The sequence below is a fragment of the Haemaphysalis longicornis genome, unplaced genomic scaffold (genome assembly GCF_048455015.1).
Source record: "Haemaphysalis longicornis isolate Haplotype H1 unplaced genomic scaffold, Haemaphysalis longicornis Haplotype H1 scaffold_10, whole genome shotgun sequence".
NCBI classification, from domain to species: domain Eukaryota; kingdom Metazoa; phylum Arthropoda; class Arachnida; order Ixodida; family Ixodidae; genus Haemaphysalis; species Haemaphysalis longicornis.
This window is the reverse complement of record NW_027526204.1, coordinates 58172810-58191464: the sequence shown is the minus strand read 5'-3', so window position 1 is coordinate 58191464 and position 18655 is coordinate 58172810. Positions and strand designations below refer to the sequence as shown.

At 46.6% G+C, this 18655-nt stretch overlaps 1 protein-coding gene across 1 annotated transcript in view; it reads left to right on the top strand.

Annotated features, from left to right (window-relative positions):
* LOC144157746 (uncharacterized) overlaps nt 1-18655 on the top strand; it is a 46786-nt gene that overhangs the window by 17207 nt on the left and 10924 nt on the right. The window contains exons 4-9 of the mRNA XM_077688518.1: nt 3301-3407; nt 3876-4075; nt 7734-7902; nt 8582-8753; nt 12998-13098; nt 16428-16572. Coding sequence (XP_077544644.1) covers nt 3301-3407; nt 3876-4075; nt 7734-7902; nt 8582-8753; nt 12998-13098; nt 16428-16572 — 894 coding nt within the window. The remainder of the gene's footprint in view (nt 1-3300; nt 3408-3875; nt 4076-7733; nt 7903-8581; nt 8754-12997; nt 13099-16427; nt 16573-18655) is intronic.

The following is an 18655-nucleotide window of genomic DNA, read 5'->3' as shown; positions in this document are numbered from 1 at the left end:
GATAATTGATATTTGTAAATAAAACGAAACACTTTATTTTTGCTTTGACTTTCAGTGACCTGTGCTTAGTCTTTCGTAATATGCTATGCCGTTTTTTGTCGCACTCATGAAGTTCAACTTCCCTGTAAACGTTTTCACGCGGTGTACGAACCTTATGAAGCATGCAGAAGTCGCTCACAAACTCCTGTTTGGGTGGATTGAAATGTTCGCCTGTTCTGGCTATCACATTCAGCTCCCCATACTGGGCTCAATTTCTAAGGTGCCGCCATTCTAGGACCAGGCTGTTTCCAGACGGAAAAGGCTGGTAGGCAGCTAGACGATGTCGTCGTCGAGTATCTGTTTCAAGGGCTGCCTTGTCCAGGACGTTTGTTTGCAGATTACAACGTAACGGTATTTTAGATCACATCGCGGCGTGGGTGGTTAAAATAATATAGATCATGGCTGATTTTGCCCTACTCGCTTATGTCATAAAATTCACAAAATTTCAAATCTTGCCATTGTTTTGTTGGCAGCGGTCGCCCTTTTCTCAATAACGACATCATCAGTGACTTTGGAGTCACGGCTAATAGTAGCGACGAGGTGAGGCGATTAGTGACGACAAAAGTTTTCAGGTGCGAGCGTCAGCTGTGGGTAATTTGCAATGCTGTATTGCGCATTGGGAAATTTGCAAAGCCTTGTGGCAGTTGAACACAGCTGATCGCGCAGTTTTCCATTCCTTTGATGAAGCCCCTGAACCGCTGGGGGAATCGCCTAAATGGCGCAAAAAGTACAAGTTGATTCTTCAGGTGATTTTTCTCCATGTCCTGCTACTCGGACTATTTCATGCTGCTCACGAGTCCGGCAGGCTAAGTAGGCTTTCAACATGCTGGCGGTAAACCATAGAGGGTTCTGTGCCGGTGGCAACTGAGATGTCTTTCACCTGCCCATCATGAAGTGTCTTTCAACTCTCCGTCAAAAGAACCTCAGAATTTACCTCTTGGGATACTGTGGATGCTTCCGTTAGCGAAGTTGTTTGCCAAAGTCCTTGTGGCAGAAGAAGGCGTTTAGTTTTCAGACTGTAAGCCTCATTGGCTCTCAAACTTGCCCCTCTAATTTACCCGCACTGATCTTGGAGACTGGCTGGCAGGTTTTTTTTAGAACAGCGCTAAATGGGCACTTTTACAAGGTTGGAAGGGGGTAACCACCAACGCCGATGTCAATATATCGAGTGTTGCTATAACTGGGTGTGGACAAAGCATGACAATAACTCCCACGGAAGGCGTCTCCTTCCAAGGTTTGTGTTGTATCACAAGAGATGGTACCGCCCGTTCGAATATATTGAAAAATAACGCATCCGTTAACTCAGCCTGTTTTCGTGGTTTGAACTGAGGTCTGCAGCTTGATGTCCGGGCGTGCTCAATGACTGTTGGTGCATGTATTACAATTAATTTTAAACCGAAATTGAGCAGTTAAAAACAATGCAGGAGCACAATCTTTGTTACCCATTAGAGAACATGTCGCAGCTTTTTGGCCCTCTTAATTTGAGGCTTAGCACACAAAAAGGCAAGCACCATGCTCCTTGCTGACATAACAAAATTTAATTTCGGAATGTTCGCTACGAGAAAACCTGGCATGAACTCAGCGGTTCGTAGTTGGGAAGCTTCTCTTGGAGTGTCCTACAAAAGCATCCGATGTGTGCGGGTTCCTTCGCGGTTCTCAAATGAGGTGCGTGAACGGCCCCGAGAGTAAAGTATATTAGAATCTCACAGAATGGGCTCGCGTTCTTCAACATCGCGGCATGTTACAAAAATGGATCTAGTTATCACAACCCTTGTTAGCATCTTGACACTAGTGCCAAAACCGCAGGCTTGTAAATGGCATAGGTGCGGACTACATCGCTGTCTGTACGCCAGAGTCAAAGGCTTGAAGTTACACTCAGCATGTGTAGTATGCGCCAGGAACCTTAATACCAGCTAGCTTAGAATGACTGCAGTAAAACAGGGGATTTCGGAGGGTTTTTACTGTGGTCGCATGCCCAAAACACAGGCACAACTACATGGTATGCAGGAGGCAGTGCACTTGACTAGCCTCGTCGAACATGAGGGTCCAGTCAGTGCCAACGCTTTGATAGGCATGGCCTACTGACACATGTGCGCATACACTTAGCCAAAAGTGTTGGCATCATCGCCTCTGCTGAACTGCGGGATTATTTTTCAAGGGGTGTGAATGTGAAATAACGAGTGATTTGGGGTCAGAACGAGATAAGGTTCTGATGATGAGCACGATCTTGCACAAGCAGTTTCGATAGGCGAGTCTCCTCCCCGCAGTCTGAAACCCTACCCATACGCCCGGTGCTCGGTGCGGGAGTCATTTCAACTAAACTGCGGGTGGCCGAGGTTACAGCGGGCCAAAACATACTACGCACATACCCAATGGGTTGGTTTATGCTATCAGAAGCGAAACTGCCACTCCGGTAGGCCTCTCTCTAAGAAAACCCACAACTACTCCTTCAATAAAAGTACTCTTCTTGTTGGCCTCTTCACTGAAAACCGTATCTGCGTGCCGCCATACATGGTGCGCAGACGTGCAGGTGGCAGCTCGATGCGGCCGTTTTCATTTCGCCTCACATTCTGCTTCTTAGGTGCGAAACAAGGCGAGAAGTTTCATTGTCCCCGAGTCATTTCTGGTGCCTCTCTTTTTTTCTTGAGGTGCTTTGATACCCATCGTACAGCATAGAACCATAAAATGTTTCGGAGATATGGAAAGAAAATGCAAAGTTTACGCTGTATTTTGAGCGACGGAGCAAACTGCATTTGCAGAGGAGTAATCCGAGCTAGCTCACCACGATGAGTGATATTTGAAGTTTGAGTATCGTGATTGTTTTTAGAGTAGCATTTTTTGGGGACTGTACGTGGTATTGCTTCAAACTCATTCAGCATTCCTGAGGCCGTGTTCAGACTGTTGTCGCAACTCTCGTAATACATTTAAAGAATAACGTCATTTCATGCCTCAGCCAACCGAACTGCGTAACACGCCGTTTTTTATGTCCATAGATCGTCCATAGATCAGGATATGGCTTTTCCATCGGTAGTCTGAACATAGCCTTAATTACCCTCTTAGCGCATTAGCTTGAATTACTGAATACCAAATTATTCAAAGCTTAAAAAGTAATTTCTTAAGAGCAGGAAATTACCTATCTACTTTCAGGAACCTATGTGAAAAGCTGCAGATAAATAGGTGCTCCATCATGCGGGGTTTAATAGCTTCAACCAGTGCGTAAATGAGTTCTTTGTGGTAATTTCGGAAACGTTTCATTCGCAGCGGAGATTGAACGGGTGTTGAATATGACAAAGCCTAAGATGCTCTTCTGTGACATGTACTGCGCGGAAAAAGCGATGCAAGCTTCGAAAGAATCCCATAACGTACAGGTAAACACATTTATTGATCAAACTGTTCCTTATCAGTAAGTTATCTTAATCAATGTTTGTGTGTCCGCGGGTAATTTTGCGTAGGGCACCTGTCTATGTAGGACTAATTGTGGTCCCACCTAAAGTTATCTTGACAATGGCACTCAGCCTATTATAAAAGTTCTAAGTACTGATTGTTTTATAAGCCTATTATAATGGCTGCATCTTTTCAAGTACCTCTGGTTGAATAGGTACTTGGTTAATAATTTTAATCTTCTTTGAACCAGCTCAAGCTCCTCTTTGAAGACGTTTTTTTCTAAATAGAGACATTACCATTGTAATACATGCACGCAAGGGCAGCATAAAGATCTCAACTACAAACTGTGCTAACTAAAATTTTTTCAGTGCGCTGCTACAACTTGCGCAACAGATAACGGATGGCCATACCACAATAAACAATTCATATTTTGTTAAAATTTTTCGGTGCAGACTCTTGTGGTTGCTGGATACTATGATGGCATGGTGAAGTTCTCTAAGCTGAAGGATTCCCCTCGAAGCGAATTCCAGCGGCCATCTGGTATTGACCCCAATGACGTGTTAATGATCGCACAGACCAGTGGTTCCACCGGGCTACCAAAAGCCGGCCTCATAACCCACCGTAACTTCATCGCCGCTGTAGTTACCTTGAGGTGAGAGTTTTCTTCACTTTTACAAACCTTTCTTGGCATGCATGCTCAAACGCGGCTATCAAGCACACGAATTTAGCACACTTCATGCATGAAACTATTTCTTCTACGGAGGTGTTTTATATTGTAGCCGGAGTTTATTCTACACCGCCATTCAAATCACACAGGCAGTGCTTCATGTGCGGGAAATGTTTCATGTTTTGGTGTGTGGTTATGAGTTAGGTATATCACTACAAAGTTATTTTTCGACAGAATGCACATACTGTTGATTTTGAAAGTTGTTTTGAAGCTTTCAGACACTTCGCACGGAAGGTACTGAGAGCACACTGATAGATTTTACCAGCTAAAGCTTCACTGACTTAAATTATCTCTGAACAAAACAGTCGCCACCTGCAGCTAGACAATTGTCAACTATGCTAGAAACCATCCAATAAATGCAATAAATATCGCCTTATTTACTAGTGATGATATGATGTGAAGTTGTGCCGCTGCCTCTCAATGACCTGTTTCCTACAATCAAACGTTTCACCCTGCGCGTAACTTAGGTTCCTCATCACCACGACTGTCTTTATAGGTAGCGACATGCTTATAAAAACCAGCGACATTCGGAGCCATAGTGCCTAAAAATTGCTTGTAGACTCGCCCACACCGTAACATGGTGCTAAATTTAATTACAAACCTCACCACTTTCGCTTCGCTCCCGTCAATGCAGCACGTATATTACCCGACAGCAGCCAGAATATTTCGTTCAGTTTAGTCCCGCTTCTCAGCTATACAAACTTGTACATGCGCAAGTAACCAACACTGCTACCATACCTGCGTGCTAAACTGGCGATCTTTATTTTCGAGCATTTCCGTTCTTGTAAACATTCCTAAACTATATTGTGTTTGCTTTACGTCGAGAAGCTTAAAGTGAAGCTCATCTGGGCACGCGCAAAAGAACCCAGGAAGGCTTAAACTTGTATAAGTCAGCTTCAACAGATTCACGTCTCTTAGAAACGCCGTCATTCATGCACAAAAACCGAATGTTATTTAGCGAAGGAAACACTAATCGATGGCAAGCTCTGCAAGGCTTTCCGGGTCATCACCATAACTGGCGCCACGTTTCTTGCAGAAGCTTCCTCGCGGTGGCTTACAGCTTGCTCAGGTCACTATGTATAAAACCGGTTGTGCTCACCAAAGTTGCCATAAATGCACTGAATTTGGTCAGAGAATACAACCTTGCAGGTATATCTTGGCCGAGCAAGATGGCGCCACGAAAGGACGAATGAACTCTGCAGTGCTCCGACATTCACGTTGTACCAAGGTTTCTTTCACTGATGTCAATGCAAACCCCGCGCTCACATTACGTGCATAACATGGCCTGATGAGGAGATGCTGCAGTTGAAGTCTAGGAGCCGTCGGTTCATCTGAAACAGGTGTGATTGCAGCTCCTCGATTGTCAAAGTTATGCCTACAAACGACTACAGTGAGCGTTCTTTGGCTGCACTATCACCTCCCTGGTCCTCTCCTGCGGACGCGACGGCTACCCAGCCGGTTGATCTTGAAGAGGAGCCATTTTTCCTGCGTAAGCTCCTTGGCAGCGCACTAGAGGAGATCTCTTTCCTCACCGACCCAGGAGTCCAGCTGCGGCCGGAGAACGAGCGTGTACGAAGGCAGGATGCCGCGGCCTCCGAAACACAAACGGGCGTTGTTAAGGCACTTCAGCGACAAATCTCGTCGCTACACAGTGCGCTGACTGGGATGCATGCTTTCCCGAATCACGTGGCAAGCCGCGGTCCAGCACCCACCAGCAAGGGGCGGACATCCCGGCCTTTGTCGTCCACTCGTCGAGCCAACAATACCTGCAGAGAGAGCGGGTAGACTGGACCCGAGGGTTCCCGCAATCGCTAGAGCTGCAAGATCCAGGCGTTGCTTCGGACACCGCTTCGGACACCGTTGCTTCGTAAACTCTGCAGCCCCACCTTTTTTCGTGTTGGTGCGACCAATAAATTGTCGTTGGTGGAACCATGACCCCGACATCGGACACTACGACGGGGCAACTGCAAGGGCGCCTTTGTAGGTTCGAGGTGGAAGCATTAGCCTGCAACCGACTGAATACGCGCTATTCCTCGTATTCTGCCTTCCATGTTGCCTTGGCCGACGAGGCTTTTCAACACCTTGAGGGCCCGAACCTGTGGCCCAAAAATTGTCTCTTAAATCGTGCATCTGGAACCAGGCCAGATAATCTGGACACTTGGCGTGCTGTCGTATTATAAAATGTCGTATTATGTCGTAAAAAAATGTCGTATTATCAAAATTTTGATATCGTCCTCAAGGCGTTCTAGCTATTAAGTTCCAGCACCTGATCGACGGTAATTTAGGCAATCGTATGCGATTAAGCGGTCTTTACAAACTATCCGCACCATCGTCATTGCTGAGAACACTTAGACTTGCGATTTCACCCCTGGCGTAGGCATAGCAGAGCAACGAGGTGGCAACTGGTATTGTTCACGTACTTTCCCGCCTTTTAATAAGCTTGAAAGTGTGCCCTTGCCCACTAGCAATACCCTTGAACAAATCATGAGTGCTGCTGAACAGTTGGCCATCCCAAGCTACGTATCCATTATGCGCGGTTTTAAGGTGTATTTTGTCACGCTCACCATGCAACTCCACGCAAAAAAAAAAACTGTTGGAAGGCAAAAGAAAGTAGTTCAATGGCATCGCCAGGCTATCAAATTTTCAATTGTAATTGATTTCTTCCTGCGATTCCTGAACATGCTCCCGCTCAGAATGCCACCGATATCTACTGTTTCTGGTATGTTGAGCCACATAAAATGCGTCACTAGAAATCGCAGAGGTGAATAGTTTATGTAAACCCTAGACATTGTGATGGCATCGGCAGACCCTTTGTATAACATTTGTCGCCAAACGAATTCCTAACAGTGTAGGTCAGCGGCATTTATCCGAGTTACCATCGCAGTGTTACAATTTTCCAGTGCATAGTTTCGCTCCTAGGCTGTCCAACACCGCAGGATCTTAACGCTCTCTCCACTACTCCGGACCTGCAAAACTAGCCTTCTGGATAGCAAGCTGGATTTTGACGTTAAATGTCAATACGCTAAACTATATAAACACTGGAAGTCGAGAAAGAAATACGATTACTCTTTCTGATAATTTACGGTTGACTACAATCCTCTCGCATGTGTGTATTAACCAAACACTCCTGTATAATCTACTCTGATCAATTGGTTACCTGTAAACACTCCCGCAGTTGACATGAGCAACTGAATAAAGGAGCCCGCGGTGTGCACTTTGAGACCCAGAGGTAGAGTCTTTAGCCCTGAACTTTACAACCTTAGCTTGAGCCACAGAGATTCAAAAGAATTCCTTTATTTAATTTGCTGAAAAATTTTTGTATCCAAGTTACCCATAGGTTTTGTAACTAAAAAAAGATTTTATACCTTTAAATTCTGGGAGGAGCTGCGCCATTCCTCTCTTTTTCTGTGCGTTTCCGTCGCGCCAGAGCTCGCGAACCATTACGTACGCGAGAATAGAATATTACTAATGATTCCCAGTGTCCCAGTTGCTTGACGACTGACCTCACCGCTCCTATGGCGAATTCTTGCTCTGGAATTACCGCTGTCTGCGGTCATAATTCTCTTGCGTGAAATTTTTCCAGCTACAAGAACAAGAGCTTCAGAAAGGATGACGTGTTGCTCTTGTACTTGCCGTTGCTTCATTACGCGCCAAACTACATATTCTTCGTAATGCTGACCCAACACGCTCGTGTTGTCTTGCTTGCCACGTTCGATTTGGCAACGGTGCTTGCACAGATACCCAAGTACAAGGTGAGGCAACAACCAGATTTTATTCCTTCGCTTTGCGATTATACGATCGCGATTATAGAAATATAAGCATTGTCGCTGTGCAGTTCCCAGCGCAGGGGCTGTTTGCTTGTATTTTGGTACCACCATAATTGCAGTTTAGAAAACCTCAAGAGTAGGTGTGAATTTCTAAAGCTGCCATTCTAAGCATTTTTGCAGAACTATTTATTGAAAGTCATAACTACCGGCTACGTCTTGATACAGTGAAAAATAATCAACCTGTGTTGTTCTAATGTGCCTAAAGTTAGAAACCGGATTAAATGATCACGCTCAATTAGAAATTTTTCACAACTCTACCGAGAACGGAAAAAGGAGTGTGCTTCCGATTTGAAGGGTTATTCACTCGACGGCGTAGATGAGACGGGGATGAAGATATTCGCTAGAAAGAATTGTGTAGTAAAGTTTCTCTCGATGTCGGGTGATCATTTTACACTGGGGAGCTTTCACGCTCTAACCTTGACGCCTTGTCTAGGAAACATAAGTTCTAAACACAAAATATGAATGCCTGTCGCGCATTTCAGGTGACCATAAATCTCTTTACCGCGCCTTGGGTGATAAAAAATTTCGAGTCAGCCCTATTTTCACACAAAGAATTATTGACAAATGCAATTTTCTTTGAACGACTGTATGCTACCTTTTTCAGGTAACTAGTGTTGGATTTTACCCCACACACATTCAGCAGCTTCTTCGCCAGAACATAGTGGCTTCACATGACGTCAGCAGCGTCCGTTCAATGCTCAGTGGAACGAGTTCAATTCCTGAGCCGGTGATGAAGGCCCTCGCTCGCATGTTCCCCAACTGTAACATCATGCACAGTAAGTGCATATTACGGATACGATTTGCGTACAAAGAGCCTGTGGGGTGTTTGTGCGAAAAATATTTCCAATGGAGTGGACGATTCTTTATATTCTGATATGTTGAAATTAGGCTGGTGATAATGATGACGATGCTGATGATTCTGAAATGTTTTGTTCGTTTATGTAACAAAACTACGTTGTAACAATAACTGCGTAAATTTTGCCGTGTATTGAAGAATCAATATAAAAATTATTGGCGTAATTCTGTCAGTAGCCGCTGAACAAGTATTAGCGGGAAATGAAACATTTTTCTAATTAACATTCTAACTGCTGCCATCACGTGGTGGCACTAACAAGAAAGCTTTTAAAATGGTAGGCTTTGCATTACACATTGATGAATTGTATCCCAAAGATCTCTTGAAGACACTCGCTCCACTAGAAAAGTGTCCAGTTTTCTTAGACAGCAGGGGAGCAGGGGAATGTTTGCAAGTGTTCTTTCTTCACAAACTGCAAAGCCCCAAACTATAAATGCTTTCACCCCCACAAAGCTTTGTTAATGGAGATGGCTAAACTGAAAAAAAGATCCCGAAGTTTTACAGCCCAGCAGTAAATAAGGTGAAGTTTTGTTTGCAGCGTGTGTATGGTTTGTAACCAGGCAGCATAAAATGTTATGTTAGTCTAGTCTACCACAGCCACCGTAGGGCCCTAATTCAACGCTCGCGGACTTCTACTTGGGTCGGCTAGTTAAAAAAATTACGTAAGTGACAGCCGACTACCTGGGATGCGTTCCCGAAACCCTTGAGAAAGTACACAGCCTTTCGTCCGGACTCAAATTTTTAGGATAAGGCTTTCACAAGTATTATCATGGTCGTCAGAAGTCCTTATAAATTCCGATAATGTCCTAAAACAGTGTGTTTAGGGAAACCTTTAAAGCGCATAAGCCATCACTATGTATTCTTGATTGATTGATCGTTTGATTGATTGATTGATTGATTGATTGATTGATTGATTGATTGATTGATTGATTGATTGATTGATTGATTGATTGATTGATTGATTGATTGATTGATTGATTGATTGATTGATTGATTGATTGATGAATTAACCTGTCAGGCGATGAGGCGCTCCATAGTGACTGGCTACCCATGAATTTTGACCACATGGGGATCCCTAACGTGCGCCGAAATCTCGTACGCACGGGAATTTTTTGCTTTTCACCCCCATGAAAAAAGCGGCAGCCGCGGCGGGAATCAAAACCTCGACCTCGCGCTCAGCGGCGCAACGTCTTGGCCACTGAGCAGCCATGGCGGGTACTATGTATTATCTAAAGCTTCTCATTTATTGATCACATCAGAAAGCATTTCATTCAGGGGCACAATAACTTAGATCGATGTCATCCGAATTGAACTCTTGATTAGAGTTTCATTAATCCATATTTATTAGAGTGTACAAGAAAAGAGCAGGATAAACACTTTATAGAGTATAAATACCACAGTCACTCAGAAAACTGCCAATCATTTCGATATCTGAAAACAATACAAAACTATATTTCTAATGAGAAGTGCGACCTCTACGTCACTTACAATCTCACTTCAAACTTCGCTATTTTTGTAGCGCACCTAAAAACCTTCTTGGACATTTATTGTGAAAAGTGTTTGTTTTTCAATGCATTGTATGGCATGCGCATTGTCGGGCGCATCGGAGGCTACATCCGGGTGTTCCTGCGTGCCCGGACACTGCGGGTAAAGGTCCACCGGGCGACCAGCAGTCCTCGAGACGTCCGCTCCGGAGTGCCCCCGGGGAGCGTGCTGAGACCGTTTCATTTCAACTTGGTGCTCAATCCTCTCCCGGACTGCAGCCCTCCAGGCTTGCGACACCCAGTGGAGGGGGCGGTGTACGCTTACGACGTGGCACACTTGACCCATGGCCCCACCAAAGACTGCCACACAGTCAAAGCGTGCCTTCAGGAGGCTCTGAGAGGGTAGTGGGCTCGACGGGCAACACCGCCCATCACACTCAACGGACGGCCTCTTCCCTGGCCGCTGACTGTGAAGTACCTCGGGCTGCTCATTGACTGCCGGCTCACATGCCTGCCAGCTGCCAAGGCCCTCCGGGAACGCAACGCATGGTTGCTCGAAGGGGCGCCGCAGGTTCTGGTTCGAGGCAATGGCTACTCACACCACGGAGCGCGTGTTCCATGGCATGGCCTCCGCATCTGTGCTGTAGGCACTTCCACTCGCCTACCTGGGAACTCAACGCTGGCAGGAGCTGGGGATCGACCAGCGCCGCGCCATCCACCTTTACCTGCGCTTCTTTCCCACGTCCCCCGTGGCTGGCATTTACACCGAGGCGGCTACCTCCCCATCGAGATGCGGGCATTGAAGATGGGGCTGCGGCACATCCAGCGCCTGCTGGCAGCACGCGACGGGGCTGCACTCCTGCAGAGGTTCCGTAGCCAGCCCAATTCGCCCTTGGGAGCACTGCTCACTATCTTCGAGGAGGGCATAGAGATGCCTAACCAACTCCGCCTGGAGCTGCCGCCACCAGACACCGGGGAAGCGCTGCAGATTGCCAGGACCCTCCGCCGGGTCCGCAACAAACGGGCCACACCGCCCCAGGACATCCACCACGAGGCGGCCACCCTGCTGCATGATGAGCTGAGCAGCTACCTGCATCTCTTCCCGTACGGCTCCATCAGGCACAGCACGTGCGAGGGAGTGGCTGCGTGCGTGGTGCCTTAGCTGGGAGCCAGCCAAAGCTGCCACTTGCCCTTCCCCACTTCCTCCACACGAGGGGAGCTGGAACGCTGCACGTGGCCGTCGACCTCCTCCTCGAGAGGGGGCCCCAGAACCCCCCCGGGGCGGTCATCTTCACGGACTCCAGGACTGCCCTGCTGCGTCTGCACGCGCCCGACCAGCCACCAACAGCAGCGGCTAACCGGGGCGCTCCCTTGCCGCCAAGCTGCGCACTGGCCTCCCGCGGCTGCGACCTGCGGCTCCACTGGCTGCTGGGCCACAGTGGCATGCGGGGCACAAAGACGCCGACGCCCGAGCCAGGGAGACCCACAGTGAGGGCACCCAAGTTTCCGAAGACGTGACCTCCTTCGATGACGCCCGCACCATCCTTTCCCGCATGGTGCAGACGATTCACCCCGGCCTTCCGGTGGTGAGTGGCCTGGCGCCACAGCCGCTGCCCGCATGCATCAGCAGGTGCGCCCGCTGCCTGCTTCTCGGCATGCGGCTCGACTGCTGCAATGTGGCGGAGTGCCTGCACAAACACGGGCTTAAAGACTCCCCTACATGGGTGGACTGTCCGGAACCAGAGACGCTCGAGCACCTACTCTGCTTCTGCCCTCCCCGCTGGGCCAAAGAGCAGAGCTCCACCGAGCGCTCCAGCGTCGAGGCCTTACCACCACCGGCATGGAGGGCCTTCTGTTCACGAAGGGGCCTGGGCATCCAAACGGGAAGTCTTCACTCATCTGCTCCATTACCTGGAGAGGACAGGCCTCACGCAGCGGCTGTAGCCAAGAATGCAGTGATTGACTGATGTACCCAGACTGACGGCTTTCTAGGACTGACCACTCTCTTTATACGTTTCTCTCTCTCTCTCTGTCTGTCTCTCTCCACTTTATCCTGTCACTCCCCATCTTGCTCCCTTTCCCTGCACTGGGTTGTATGCAGGTGAGCCCCTGCCGAGCTCAAAATATCTCCAATGTATTTCCTTCCCTTTTCCTGTAACGCTAACCAGAACCACGAAGAACAAGGCACGACACGCGAAAAAAAAACACACACACGTGAAACAGCACACGGACAGGTACACTTTGGTCGGGTCGACTTTTTCGACATGTGTCGCTTTTATTGTGGTATTCGTTATCTTTTCAGGCCGTAACCACGACGCCCATCAAGCCGTTCTCCTGGCAATACAGGTCAACCCTCAGAAATTAATTTGCTATGTATTGCTTATTTGGCTTGTAAGTAATTTGTGTGGAGTATCGTCTTCTTTTCGGGGTTATATGTTATGACAACAAGGGGCATGGTATTTCCTTTATCGACCCAACCCTTGAGTAGCCGTCAAGGGTTGGGTCGATAAAGGAAGGTCGATAAAGGAAAGGTCGGTAGCCGTCAATTTAGTCTACACAATGAATACCGGAATAGTAAAATCAATATACGTCCACCACGCCATGAGCCGCAATTATTTACTTCGATTACACCTTCTCAAGTAGGCACTTTCCACCCTATTCACAAACGTTCATGACCTTGCAGCTTACGGAACAACTGAAAGTGGCGGAGCTGTGGCCTACACACGAGGTACCCAGTGGGATATGCTGTCTTCTGGCAAGCCGGCGGCTTGCGTGGAAATGAAGGTAGGTGCTAACTGGAGTATGGTTTGCCTTGGTAACCAAATTACTGGTTACCATACTGGTAACCAGATTAACTATATTTTTACTGATAACCAAATAATGGTAGGATAGAATTCTCATCGAAGTACTGAAGTCGAACGAACAATCATGCACGAATATCATTGTAGGCCGTTTACGGTGAACCTAAAGAGTAAGTCTAGGGCGTCAGCCTTGAGAGCCTCATCCCGTAAAACTGCCATTCCTTCCTAAACTGGAGCAGCATTTAGCTTCTCCACCATCTCATTTAAACTGCCGACGACGTTAACTAAACCTCATGGGGTGAATTATAATAGGGAAATTACTGCAGTCCATACAGCTCATCATTACGTAAGGAGGGATTTATTCGTAATCGCCTCTTTTTACCGGGTCCGTTCAGTCAACAACATCGAATTATTATCAGTCCACTTCTACACTTCTCACGTCGCAGCTGTTGCTAGTGAGCCACTGTTCCGTCGAATTCGAAACGCGTCTGAGTAGCCATTACTTCTTCAACGCGTGAAGGCAACATGTCATACTTGTTTCTTAATCATTCTTGGGTCGTTTGTGTGTGTGTGTGTGTGTGTGTATGTGTGTGTGTGTGCATGCGTGTGTGCGTGTGCGTGCGTGCGCGAGTGTGTGCGTGTGTGTGCGTGCCTGCGCACGTGAGTACATGCGCGCGTGCGTGTGTATGTGTGTGTACGTGCGTGTGTGTGTGGGTCTGTGTGTGTGTGTGTGTGTGTGTTTCCATGCGTGCGTTTGCGTGTGTGTGTATGTGTGCATTTTGGAAGGGTAATTTGTTTGAACTGGGTGTGCAACGATATTAACCAAAAATTATCAGAACAGTGAAACTAACACCCTCGATGTACGATACTGTCACTATACCATTACGCAAGTTCTGGATATTGAAAAAACGCTCCTGTAAATCGGAATAATTCACAAGAAGTGTCACACCACTTTTCAGATCCCCAAACAAATCCAGGCTGAGTTGAAAGGTGCCCTCCCAGGGGGGTATCCGGGAAAATATGATTTAGGCCCGCATTGAAGAAAGCACAGACTAGAAAAATTGCATTCCAAAGAGGGACCCATATCATCGTACACATGTGCCATATGCAGGGGAAAGAAGGAACAACGCGGGCAAGACATCATACTAGTCCGTCACGTAGGTTGTCTAAACTTGATCATTAACCTCGCACGCCGATGTAGCACATGTGCCGGTTTTTTTTTTATTTCTTTTTAATTTTTCAATTGTTTTTAACAATCCGCTATATTATGGTAGCTGAAAAAATACCAAAATAGATTCCCGTTACGTCAACAGTTCCATCTGTAAATGGCCTGGGGTGAGCGCGCCTAATTTTTTACTAATTTAGTAGGGCCATACGTCTTTCTTTTGGTATCAAAGTGTGTATCTCCTTTGTTATCACAACTTTGCCTGGGCCGGGCTTTTCTTTGAATTCCCCGAACATCCACCAGCGCGCCTATCATGCCGGGAGACCGATAAAAGAACTATTGGCGGCGTGTTTTACTTCTATGTTGATGCACTCATTACAGCCTATTTCTGTCAAAAAACCTCTCAAGGCAAAACCTTTGAGTTTATCTTCATAGGCAATTTTGCATTGCTGCTGGACACTTGGTAAAGCAGTATTTTATATAAAATCCAAGCCATCTTGCACAACGGTGCAAGCCTGATTGCACAGCAGAGCTGTTTTCGTCTCACTAAGGGAAACTCGACGAGCACATTATAAGTCACTGCGGGAGCTCTTCCGGACAACTGCGGCCTTGCGGACAGGCCTGACTAGGATTCAGGATGTATTGTTTGAGGTGAACCTCGATGGCCGCGTCGTCGGGTACGCTGCGAGGAAGGCTCTACACGGTTCTGGACATCGATGGACATGTTGATCACTTGGCCGCGTATGCCGTCATAAACAGGATGTTTATCAACGGGATGTGGGTAGAGACCATCTACTCTTCGATCTCGCTTACGCGTGGCAGAGAAGCGGGCTTGGGAGGATACGCGAAGCCGCTTGTGGCACTGAACTAGGGCAGACTGCTTTCAGCAGTGAGTCCCGGCCGTCTCGCACACATTCATGTCTTCGTGATTTTCAACGTGTTGGAAAGATCCGCGTAAAACTTTGCAAGGCCACCTCCTACTTATTTCCGTTGCGCACGGAGCCCATGGCAGATAGGTTTACGTCAAACCAAAGGCGGTCGCAAACACGGGAGCTGTGCCCGAACTCGATGTCCAGGAATTCTTACTGAAAGCTGCCGTTCACGCCTCCCAGGTATCGAAGGACCTGGTGCCGAAAGTTGTGCATGACTCGGTAGGCGGGTTCGCTTTGTCGGAGACGCCCTTCGCTCAAACACACACTTGCATACACCCGTTCGGGGTCGTCGCCTTGTCGTCACAATTGCACTCTCGCCTTGCAGCGTGGCACGCTTCCTGACAAGCCGCCTCTTCTTCGGACGTTCGGATATTCTTTGGTCGCCCATTTCGCCTGTTTGCGCTGCACAGCATGGAAGAGAGTTCTGCCCTTACCAAAGGTCACAAGAAAGAGATGTTTTCTCGTGAAGAGGCTTCTTTAAAAGTGAACCTGCACGAAGAACCCGAAGGGAGGAGAAGAAGAACACACAACTAAGCATGCCAAGTCGCTGGCCATTCAAACAGAAAGATCCCTTTGGCGGTGGTGCCAAGTAGCGAAGTCTCCTAGTTATGAGTGTTGCATGTCACTTCAGGACCAGACAACAGATATTGCGCGGGATTCTGTCTATTGATGGCGCAACCAATAGTCTCTTGTCATTGTGCTCTTAGTAATTAAAATTCTTAGATTTCTATTTTACAGATTTGTGTAGATGCCACATTACCGCTTCCTACGCCAAATTCCTGGCTAACCACCACGTGCGTACGTAACATGTTACAAGAAACATCACAATACGCACGCTTACGTGCCCGCGGCATTTTCTTAACAATTTTTCTATTCATTGGGGGGAGGCAACCAAGAGCTTAAGTGACTCTGCTGGTAAAACGCTCTCCCTTTTTGGCAAGTACTGTACTTGTGTACATCTTTTGTTGCTTGCTGCAGTCATGCTGATGTGTCGTTATTATTAGGAAGGGCATGAAGATTTCGCAAGTCATCTTTTTGACAAATTTTTTGCACTGCCTCTTGCAAACTTAATGATGTATACTATAAGACGTAAGCCTAAATTAGGAATAAGGTTGGAACTAATGATTTTGACGCAGAACAACGGTCCTTAAATGCCAAGCCAAATCTACACCTTCTTAGCACGGAGCAAGCTTCTTCTTTTTTATTTTTTAAAAGGTGGTCGATATCAAAACGGGACGTAAGCTTGGTCCTGGAGAATGCGGAGAGATTCGCGTCAAAGGACCTATGTGCTTCAAGGGCTATCTCGACATGCCGGAGGAAACAGCGGCCATCTTCGATGAGGACGGATTCCTCAAGACTGGTGAGCATGGGTTTCCCAGGCGCCCTTTTCAGCAGTCTCTCTTCACATCAGTTCACATTTTACCAAATATAATAAATCTTCAGTTATTGCAGATATAGGTACAGTGCGAGATATTATGGATATGACTAAAATGTTGTCCAAAAATTAATAAAGAACCAAATCAAGTGACATCATTTCATCTAAAAAGAATCAGAAATAGAGTGCTGAAGATAATATAGGTGGTAGAAACCTGTTGGTAAGTATGTTTATATTGTAAATCGATGAAAGTGACATTGCTTACGGGACATATTAAGTGTTTTTATTACTTGAAAAGTATTTAAAAGAATGTTCCTGTTGTCAACAGAAGCTCAATCACGTATAACGTTGTAGGTGCAAGAGCATTGGAGTAATTTTAACTTCTTCTAAATATTTTTCTCAGAGGGTGCCTAAGAGGACACCGAGGTTAAAGGCAATAAACGCTTCATGGAGCCGCGGTGCTTTTACAACATTTAATACGTACATTCCGAACATAATGAATAGTTCAGATTTGAGGTTCTGTACATGAAAGCTAACATCACAAAAATAATGTCATAATAGGGAAATACAATCCAAATATAGTACAGATTGTACACGAATCCGGAAATAATACCGTATTCAGAGGCAAGATTTTATTCGTTAGAGAACATGACCCACTCATTAAATTGGCGCATGCAACATAAGTATAGAGAGAGAGAGAGAAGGCTCTTTATTGAAAAAGCAGAGAGTTTTGCCGGCGTTTGTGATCACCTACATGCTTCTCTGCTAGGGGTCGGGGATGTAGGGAGAACAGGCCCTAGAGAGAGGTGGGCAGAAAAGAGAAAAAAAAAAAAAAAAAGAGAGAGAAAAAAAAAACGAAGAAGCAAAAAAAAAAAAACACTGGCGTGGTTTGGCGGGCTTGGCGGACTATTTTTTAGATTGTGTTACAGAATTTACAATTTTGAAATGTGGCCTATGTCCTCCAAATATGAAAACAAACTCTTCAGGGCCTGACGCTGCTTCGATGGGCTAGTCCATGATCCTAAGATGGTCTTCAAAGTTACCGGCCCTTGATCTAGGCGTTCAATATCTTCAAAAAAACGGGATCTTGGTGCCAAGTAGGCCACACATTCTAATAAGATATGTTCGACGGTTTCTATGGAAGAACAGTTATCACAGTAAGGGTTGGTCGTCAGTCCGAGGCGAAAGAGGTAACTGTTGGTGTAGGCCGAGTTCAGTCGTAGGCGATGATATATATAATGTCTCCAGCCTACGAGGGAGCTCTCTAGGAAGTTTTGATGTCAAATCAGGGTCAATCGCGTGCAAAAATACTTCATTATTGGGTTCGTTGCTGCGCCATAGCCGGTTTCTTTCACTTACTGCAAAGCGATGGGCCATGGTGAAAGCGTCTGTTTTTGTAAAGTACACTTTGCGGTATTTGCGGTGGTTAAGGCCCATACGGGCCGCTTAATCGGCTTTTTGGTTTCCAATAATACCACTGTGGCCAGGTATCCATTGCCATTTTATAGCGTCGGAACCCTTGCGGAGGCACGTTGCTTGCCTTTTGACGTGATTAGAAAACAGGAGACTCTCCGTGTGCACCTGAGGCATCGGCTTCACTCAAGCAATCACTTTTTGGGTCGCGTATCCTCAAGCTGCTCGAGCTCTGGATTCGCCCAAGCAATTGGCAGAATACCCCTGTTAATTCCAAACCAGCCGAAACAAATAATGCCTCGAAATTTCCCTCCTTGGAACGTTACTCCTTTACAGATTCAATGTCGCATCCCTGGAATTGGCCCCAAGAAGACAATGTCCCATACTGAAATACTACATATTGTGCTAGAATACATGTATAAAATGCATTCGGCTAGAACACACATATTTACGGATGGATCGTCATCCCCGCAAAGCTCTTCATCTGGAATGTACGTGCCACTTACGGGTGAAATGTTTTCATTTCGTCTGGAGCGACCAACATCATCTACAGCGGCTGAGCTATATGCCCTTAAAGAAGCGATTGTTTACGTCTTACGCCACCAGCCGCGTCAGTGGAGTATATTTACAGACTCCAAGGCAGCTCTGCAAATTC